The sequence below is a fragment of the Coregonus lavaretus genome (genome assembly GCF_964263955.1).
Source record: "Coregonus lavaretus genome assembly, contig: HAP1_SCAFFOLD_3230, whole genome shotgun sequence".
NCBI lineage: Eukaryota > Metazoa > Chordata > Actinopteri > Salmoniformes > Salmonidae > Coregonus > Coregonus lavaretus.
Window position 1 is genome coordinate 32550 of NW_028157114.1, and position 10275 is coordinate 42824.

The 10275-nt window shown below is 40.0% G+C and overlaps 1 protein-coding gene across 1 annotated transcript in view; it reads left to right on the forward strand.

Moving 5' to 3' along the window:
- The window catches only part of LOC311125799 (neuropilin-2-like), a 43386-nt gene that overhangs the window by 24299 nt on the left and 8812 nt on the right, over positions 1-10275 (forward strand). The window contains exon 2 of the mRNA XM_084199833.1: positions 8120-8182. Within this exon, the coding sequence (XP_084055959.1) occupies positions 8120-8182 (63 nt within the window). The remainder of the gene's footprint in view (positions 1-8119; positions 8183-10275) is intronic.

The following is a 10275-nucleotide window of genomic DNA, read 5'->3' on the forward strand; positions in this document are numbered from 1 at the left end:
TCTACCATGTTGTTGTCTACTCTCTACCATGTTGTTGTCTACTCTACCATGTTGTTGTCTACTCTACCATGTTGTTGTCTACTCTCTACCATGTTGTTGTCTACTCTACCATGTTGTTGTCTACTCTCTACCATGTTGTTGTCTACTCTCTACCATGTTGTTGTCTACTCTACCATGTTGTTGTCTACTCTACCATGTTGTTGTCTACTCTCTACCATGTTGTTGTCAACTCTCTACCATGTTGTTGTCAACTCTCTACCATGTTGTTGTCTACTCTCTACCATGTTGTTGTCTACTCTCTACCATGTTGTTGTCTACTCTACCATGTTGTTGTCTACTCTCTACCATGTTGTTGTCTACTCTACCATGTTGTTGTCTACTCTACCATGTTGTTGTCTACTCTCTACCATGTTGTTGTCTACTCTACCATGTTGTTGTCTACTCTACCATGTTGTTGTCTACTCTCTACCATGTTGTTGTCTACTCTCTACCATGTTGTTGTCTACTCTCTACCATGTTGTTGTCTACTCTCTACCATGTTGTTGTCTACTCTACCATGTTGTTGTCTACTCTACCATGTTGTTGTCTACTCTCTACCATGTTGTTGTCTACTCTACCATGTTGTTGTCAACTCTCTACCATGTTGTTGTCAACTCTCTACCATGTTGTTGTCTACTCTCTACCATGTTGTTGTCTACTCTCTACCATGTTGTTGTCAACTCTCTACCATGTTGTTGTCTACTCTCTACCATGTTGTTGTCTACTCTCTACCATGTTGTTGTCTACTCTACCATGTTGTTGTCTACTCTCTACCATGTTGTTGTCTACTCTACCATGTTGTTGTCTACTCTACCATGTTGTTGTCTACTCTCTACCATGTTGTTGTCTACTCTCTACCATGTTGTTGTCTACTCTACCATGTTGTTGTCTACTCTACCATGTTGTTGTCTACTCTCTACCATGTTGTTGTCTACTCTACCATGTTGTTGTCAACTCTCTACCATGTTGTTGTCAACTCTCTACCATGTTGTTGTCTACTCTCTACCATGTTGTTGTCAACTCTCTACCATGTTGTTGTCTACTCTACCATGTTGTTGTCTACTCTCTACCATGTTGTTGTCAACTCTCTACCATGTTGTTGTCTACTCTACCATGTTGTTGTCAACTCTCTACCATGTTGTTGTCTACTCTCTACCATGTTGTTGTCTACTCTCTACCATGTTGTTGTCTACTCTCTACCATGTTGTTGTCTACTCTCTCCCATGTTGTTGTCTACTCTCTACCATGTTGTTGTCAACTCTCTACCATGTTGTTGTCAACTCTCTACCATGTTGTTGTCTACTCTCTACCATGTTGTTGTCTACTCTCTACCATGTTGTTGTCTACTCTACCATGTTGTTGTCTACTCTCTACCATGTTGTTGTCAACTCTCTACCATGTTGTTGTCTACTCTACCATGTTGTTGTCTACTCTACCATGTTGTTGTCTACTCTCTACCATGTTGTTGTCTACTCTACCATGTTGTTGTCAACTCTCTACCATGTTGTTGTCAACTCTCTACCATGTTGTTGTCTACTCTCTACCATGTTGTTGTCTACTCTCTACCATGTTGTTGTCAACTCTCTACCATGTTGTTGTCTACTCTCTACCATGTTGTTGTCTACTCTCTACCATGTTGTTGTCTACTCTCTACCATGTTGTTGTCTACTCTCTACCATGTTGTTGTCTACTCTCTACCATGTTGTTGTCTACTCTACCATGTTGTTGTCTACTCTACCATGTTGTTGTCTACTCTCTACCATGTTGTTGTCTACTCTCTACCATGTTGTTGTCTACGCTACCATGTTGTTGTCTACTCTCTACCATGTTGTTGTCTACTCTCTACCATGTTGTTGTCTACTCTACCATGTTGTTGTCTACTCTACCATGTTGTTGTCTACTCTCTACCATGTTGTTGTCTACTCTACCATGTTGTTGTCAACTCTCTACCATGTTGTTGTCAACTCTCTACCATGTTGTTGTCTACTCTCTACCATGTTGTTGTCTACTCTCTACCATGTTGTTGTCAACTCTCTACCATGTTGTTGTCTACTCTACCATGTTGTTGTCTACTCTACCATGTTGTTGTCTACTCTCTACCATGTTGTTGTCTACTCTCTACCATGTTGTTGTCTACTCTACCATGTTGTTGTCTACTCTACCATGTTGTTGTCTACTCTCTACCATGTTGTTGTCTACTCTACCATGTTGTTGTCAACTCTCTACCATGTTGTTGTCAACTCTCTACCATGTTGTTGTCTACTCTCTACCATGTTGTTGTCTACTCTCTACCATGTTGTTGTCAACTCTCTACCATGTTGTTGTCTACTCTCTACCATGTTGTTGTCTACTCTCTACCATGTTGTTGTCTACTCTCTACCATGTTGTTGTCTACTCTACCATGTTGTTGTCTACTCGCTACCATGTTGTTGTCTACTCTCTACCATGTTGTTGTCTACTCTACCATGTTGTTGTCTACTCTACCATGTTGTTGTCTACTCTCTACCATGTTGTTGTCTACTCTCTACCATGTTGTTGTCTACTCTACCATGTTGTTGTCTACTCTCTACCATGTTGTTGTCTACTCTCTACCATGTTGTTGTCAACTCTCTACCATGTTGTTGTCTACTCTATCATGTTGTTGTCTACTCTCTACCATGTTGTTGTCTACTCTCTACCATGTTGTTGTCAACTCTCTACCATGTTGTTGTCTACTCTCTACCATGTTGTTGTCAACTCTCTACCATGTTGTTGTCTACTCTCTACCATGTTGTTGTCAACTCTCTACCATGTTGTTGTCTACTCTCTACCATGTTGTTGTCAACTCTCTACCATGTTGTTGTCAACTCTCTACCATGTTGTTGTCAACTCTCTACCATGTTGTTGTCAACTCTCTACCATGTTGTTGTCAACTCTCTACCATGTTGTTGTCAACTCTCTACCATGTTGTTGTCTACTCTCTACCATGTTGTTGTCTACTCTCTACCATGTTGTTGTCAACTCTCTACCATGTTGTTGTCTACTCTCTACCATGTTGTTGTCTACTCTCTTCCATGTTTTTTTTTATTAATTTTTTTTTTTTTGTCATTTAGCAGACGCTCTTATCCAGAGCGACTTACAGGAGCAATTAGGGTTAAGTGCCTTGCTCAAGGGCACATCGACAGATTTTTCACCTAGTCGGCTCGGGGATTAGAACCAGCGACCTTTCGGTTACTGGCACAACGCTCTTACCCACTAAGCTACCTGCCGCCCTGTTGTTGTCTACTCTACCATGTTGTTGTCTACTCTCTACCATGTTGTTGTCTACTCTCTACCATGTTGTTGTCAACTCTCTACCATGTTGTTGTCAACTCTCTACCATGTTGTTGTCAACTCTCTACCATGTTGTTGTCTACTCTCTACCATGTTCTTGTCTACTCTCTACCATGTTGTTGTCTACTCTACCATGTTGTTGTCTACTCTCTACCATGTTGTTGTCAACTCTCTACCATGTTGTTGTCTACTCTCTACCATGTTGTTGTCTACTCTCTACCATGTTGTTGTCTACTCTCTACCATGTTGTTGTCTACTCTACCATGTTGTTGTCTACTCTACCATGTTGTTGTCTACTCTCTACCATGTTGTTGTCTACTCTCTACCATGTTGTTGTCTACTCTCTACCATGTTGTTGTCTACTCTCTACCATGTTGTTGTCTACTCTCTACCATGTTGTTGTCTACTCTCTACCATGTTGTTGTCTACTCTCTACCATGTTGTTGTCTACTCTCTACCATGTTGTTGTCTACTCTCTACCATGTTGTTGTCAACTCTCTACCATGTTGTTGTCAACTCTCTACCATGTTGTTGTCTACTCTCTACCATGTTGTTGTCTACTCTACCATGTTGTTGTCTACTCTCTACCATGTTGTTGTCTACTCTCTACCATGTTGTTGTCAACTCTCTACCATGTTGTTGTCTACTCTCTACCATGTTGTTGTCAACTCTCTACCATGTTGTTGTCTACTCTCTACCATGTTGTTGTCTACTCTACCATGTTGTTGTCTACTCTCTACCATGTTGTTGTCTACTCTCTACCATGTTGTTGTCTACTCTCTACCATGTTGTTGTCTACTCTACCATGTTGTTGTCTACTCTACCATGTTGTTGTCTACTCTACCATGTTGTTGTCTACTCTCTACCATGTTGTTGTCTACTCTCTACCATGTTGTTGTCTACTCTCTACCATGTTGTTGTCTACTCTCTACCATGTTGTTGTCTACTCTCTACCATGTTCTTGTCTACTCTCTACCATGTTGTTGTCTACTCTACCATGTTGTTGTCTACTCTCTACCATGTTGTTGTCAACTCTCTACCATGTTGTTGTCTACTCTCTACCATGTTGTTGTCTACTCTACCATGTTGTTGTCTACTCTCTACCATGTTGTTGTCTACTCTCTACCATGTTGTTGTCTACTCTCTACCATGTTGTTGTCTACTCTCTACCATGTTGTTGTCTACTCTCTACCATGTTGTTGTCAACTCTCTACCATGTTGTTGTCTACTCTCTACCATGTTGTTGTCAACTCTCTACCATGTTGTTGTCTACTCTCTACCATGTTGTTGTCTACTCTCTACCATGTTGTTGTCTACTCTACCAAAACCTTGTTTTTGAGTTATTGAACATGCCTCTATTTCCTATGATATATCCACAGTTTAATAGAACATTAAGATAGAGCTGTGATAGTGGATTCGTCCCAAATGGCACCCTATACAGTAGTAGTGCACTATATGGAATAGGGTGCCATTTGGGACACAGATTGTGTTAGAGGGAGTGGGGTGAAACCACCAATCACAGACACACTGATACTATTGGAAAAGCGAGATATTTAATTGCTCAATATATTCACAAGCGTACAGGACTTAACCGCATTACAGTTGTTTTCTCGTTGTTTCATTACTTAAAGAAATGTGCTGTGGTTGTTTCTTGTCCTATAAATCCATTTTGAAGTCTAGAGGACCGCATCACAGTTGTCCATTTTGGAGATGTTCATCTCAATACCACTTACAGATGTAGGATCTTAATTTGAACGAGTTTGCTACAGCAGAAAAATAATCCTGCAGCAACAGGAGATGTAAATTATTATGTGGATTAATGGACATTTTCGTAAGGATTGATACATTTTTCATAAATTTCATGTCTGAAATTTGAAAGTGGTAATTACAAACTTCAGAAGATTCAATTACATTACAGGTTTTATATTTCCTGAATTGCATGAAAGTTCTGTACGGACGGACGGACAGAGAGAAGCACAGAGAGGCACAGAGAGAGAGGGAGAGACCACCTGACCCAGCTCAGAAGACATAGTGTAACACATATATGTAGCTGTGTGAGAAGAAATGCTCCCCATCTCTCTAACCCCATACAATAACACAGCTAAACTAATTGGGAAATGATTGTAACCATACACATGGTATTCACAGAATGGATAACTAGCTAGATGCTCTAGAATCTTGGAGGGCTACTTCAGATTTCACAATAATCGTTCTTTGCTATCAATTCTATAGCACCACTATGGTGCTTGGTCCCATCTCATCTGGAATACAGTTGATCTATATAGTCTACTATTACACGTTTTCACTCCAGAATTTCCTTTGAGAATAATATTTTTCTTGATTCAAATCAAATGTTATTTTATTAGTCACATGCTCCGGATACAACGGGTGTAATCTTTACCATGAAATTCTCGATATTATAGATTTTGTGCTCATGTTGTACAGCGTTTGATTTGTCCCAACCATCTTAGCTCACCATTGCAGCATACAGCTATGATTTATCAATCCATATACAGCTCAAAGCTTTGCTGCCTTCAGCTTCTAATCAATGACTTTAATGTATCTCCATGTTTATTTATTGTTTTTCATTTTCTTTTTGCTAACTTTCGATATGGAGAGAAAGAAATGGCATGTTGTCACGGTGCTTTTAAATCAGCCATGGCTTCTTGCATCCCTTCCCTTCTCTGAGATGAGATTTGTTTAAAGTCTTTTAATAATTCTAATTAGTTAATGGATCTGATCACATTTATTAGGTCTGCAGTAAGCACTTTTTTTCCTTGTCACTTCGGGGCTGCATCCCAAATTGCACCCTATTCCCTCATTACGTTTGACCAGACCCCTCCGTTCCTGGGTCACTATAGGTAATAGGGTACCATTTGGGATGATACACCTCAAAGTAATATTAATGAGCACTCAGAGGGGTCTTGAACGTAACAGGCCATATGGTGCCTAGCAGCCGTCCATGGCTCTGCCTGACTAAAACTCTCTCATTCTTCTACAACTCAGTGTTGACAGAAAATAGTTTTACGATGTTAGGGCCCCTATAATATGCTCCACTGCTGAGCATGGAGAGGATCTACACGTCTAGTGATGAAGATTCTACACAATGTGTCCATTTAATGTTTTCTCTGTTTCTGTTTCATTCTCACTGTTCTTAACTAATGTTAAAAAAAAAAAAAAATGAATAAAAGATTCAAGGATGTCATAGATTCAAAGATTAATCAAAACCAAACTAGTAAACGTTCTGTCAGGGTTGTCTTACCTTCAGGCTGGCCTCAGAGCCTCTAATGGTTCTTACTGTGTTACCCTACACTAATAATAAATAGAAACACTACTATAGAGAATAGAGTCATTTAAATAGTAACACTACTATAGAGAATAGAGTCATTTAAATAGTAACACTACTATAGAGAATAGTGTAATTTAAATAGTAACACTACTATAGAGAATAGAGTCATTTAAATAGTAACACTACTATAGAGAATAGTGTAATTTAAATAGTAACACTACTATAGAGAATAGAGTCATTTAAATAGTAACACTACTATAGAGAATAGAGTCATTTAAATAGTAACACTACTATAGAGAATAGAGTCATTTAAATAGTAACACTACTATAGAGAATAGTGTAATTTAAATAGTAACACTACTATAGAGAATAGAGTCATTTAAATAGTAACACTACTATAGAGAATAGAGTCATTTAAATAGTAACACTACTATAGAGAATAGTGTCATTTAAATAGTAACACTACTATAGAGAATAGTGTAATTTAAATAGTAACACTACTATAGAGAATAGAGTCATTTAAATAGTAACACTACTATAGAGAATAGAGTCATTTAAATAGTAACACTACTATAGAGAATAGAGTCATTTAAATAGTAACACTACTATAGAGAATAAGGTGTCATTTAAATAGTAACACTACTATAGAGAATAAGGTCTCATTTAAATAGTAACACTACTATAGAGAATAGAGTCATTTAAATAGTAACACTACTATAGAGAATAGAGTCATTTAAATAGTAACACTACTATAGAGAATAGAGTCATTTAAATAGTAACACTACTATAGAGAATAGAGTCATTTAAATAGTAACACTACTATAGAGAATAGAGTCATTTCGGATGCAACCTTTGTTATTTACTGTTTAATGCACATTGCTAAGTCTTCTTTGTGAATGTAGGGCCTTGACTTGACTGTGTGTGTCCTTTTAACTGTTATCTACATTACCCATGCTGCACCACAGCCTGTTTCAAAGATATAAGGAATATTTTAGCCTGTTGAATTTCATGGTCTTGGAAATATGATATTGTGCTATTGGAATGTGCTAATAAAGGGATATGTTTCTAAAAACAAATGGCCTCCTAAAGCATGATCTTCCCTGGTTTGGTTAGTATAAACATCACGTCAGGTTTCAGACGGTCATCACATGTATGTTCTTGATGTCAAACCATGTTGAGTTATGTTCTTGCCCCCATGTGAATGAATAGTCACGTTACACTAAATGAGAAACATCTCTACAAGATCACTTTAAATAACTCTGTCATTTGATCATGACATCCATTCACTATTGGTGAACTAACTGGTGAACTAACTGGTGAACTAACTGGTGAACTAACTGGTGAACTAACTGGTGAACTAACTGGTTAACTAACTGGTGAACTAACTGGTGAACTAATTGGTGAACTAACTGGTTAACTAACTACTGTATAAAGTCTGGTCCGTTCTCATGTTAACCTGGTTCATTGTCTTTCCTTCAGATTGGAGACCTATTGACTTTGGAAATGAACCACTTTTCAACAGCAGGGAACGTATGAATGGAGGTAAGACATCTGTGCTATGGCAATGACGATCTGATTATGTGATGTTGCAGACCGTTTCTGTTCTGTGTGTGTGTATATATAAACCACACGTTGGAGTTTAATAGGCTGGTAACCACACTGTGGTCCCGTCTGAATATACCCCACATAGGGCCAACCAGGCAGGATGTAACCCCACCCATTTACTGTACCAAAGCACAGGCCCCCACACCACCAGAAGGATATCAACAGACCACTGACTTACTACTCTGAGACAAGGCTGAGTACAGCCCACGCAGATCTCCCCCACCTCACAAGCCTGAAGGGGCCGCAAAAACCAGACAGAAAGATCACATCATTTACTCAACCCACTCAAATAGATTATGGCGGAAAAAAGCCTGTCACGACGTGATGCGCCCCTCCTAGGGACGGCATGGAAGAGCACCAGTAAGCCAGTGACTCAGCCCCCGTAATAGGGTCAGAGGCAGAGAATCCCAGTGGAGAGAGGGGAGCCGGCCAGGCAGAGACAGCAAGGGCGGTTCGTTGCTCCAGTGCCTTTCCGTTCACCTTCGCCACCCCTGGGCCAGACTACACTCAATCATAGGACCTACTGAAGAGATCTTCAGTGAGGACTTAAAAGTCGAGACAGAGTCTGCGTCTCTCACATGGATAGGCAGACCATTCCTTAAAAATTGAGCTCTATAGGGAAAGCCCTGCCTGCAGCTGTTTCTAGGAACAATAAGGAGGCCTGCGTCTTGTGACCGAAGCGTACGTGTATGTATGTACGGCAGGACCAAATCGGAGAGATAGGTAGGAGCAAGCCCATGGAATGCTTTGTAGGTTAGCAGTAAAACATACTCTACTCTGGTGCCAAAGTTTGACTGTAGGGTGTCAGCAAATATAATTAACAGTTGACCCTATTAATCTATGGCAAAGGTACTTCTATGTTTCCCCTTTAATCTGATTCTGGCATTAGCTAGTTACTGGCTATCTACTGTAGGTCTTCATCTGTATCTGGTGTTAGCTAGTTACTGGCTATCTACTGTAGGTCTTCATCTGTATCTGGTGTTAGCTAGTTACTGGCTATCTACTGTAGGTCTGCATCTGGTGTTAGCTAGTTACTGGCTATCTACTGTAGGTCTTCATCTGTATCTGGTGTTAGCTAGTTACTGGCTATCTACTGTAGGTCTTCATCTGTATCTGGTGTTAGCTAGTTACTGGCTATCTACTGTAGGTCTTCATCTGTATCTGGTGTTAGCTAGTAACTGGCTATCTACTGTAGGTCTGCATCTGGTGTTAGCTAGTTACTGGCTAGCTACTGTAGGTCTTCATCTGTATCTGGTGTTAGCTAGTTACTGGCTATCTACTGTAGGTCTGTATCTGGTGTTAGCTAGTTACTGGCTATCTACTGTAGGTCTTCATCTGTATCTGGTGTTAGCTAGTTACTGGCTAGCTACTGTAGGTCTTCAGCCATCATGGAACAAAAGGGGAGGAAGAGTCGTTCAAAACTCTGACGCATCCATCAGTGCTGCTGTGAACCGCATCGCAAGAGACATGCCAAACGGGAGTTGTATAAACATTTTTTATAGCATTGATGCAAGTTCAATGTTGTTTCAGTTGCTTTGTGTATAATCAAATTAGCTTGAGATGATTTTACTGCAGCACTGCTCACTGCATCCAAGTTGCTTGACATAGACGTTTCAAAGAGCTGTCAGTCAAGGCGAGCCCGCCCACTCAGCCTGTCTTTTCAAACTTCCTGGTAGTTAGCCAGGAGAGGAAAAATACTTTTCAGAATGGCTGTTCAGGACCTTTAACGGAACACTACTCCTGACAGAATGGCTGTTCAGGACCTTTAACGGAACACTACTCCTGACAGAATGGCTGTTCAGGACCTTTAACGGAACACTACTCCTGACAGAATGGCTGTTCAGGACCTTTAACGGAACACTATTCCTGACAGAATGGCTGTTCAGGACCTTTAACGGAACACTATTCCTGACAGAATGGCTGTTCAGGACCTTTAACGTAACACTACTCCTGACAGAATGGCTGTTCAGGACCTTTAACGGAACACTATTCCTGACAGAATGGCTGTTCAGGACCTTTAACGGAACACT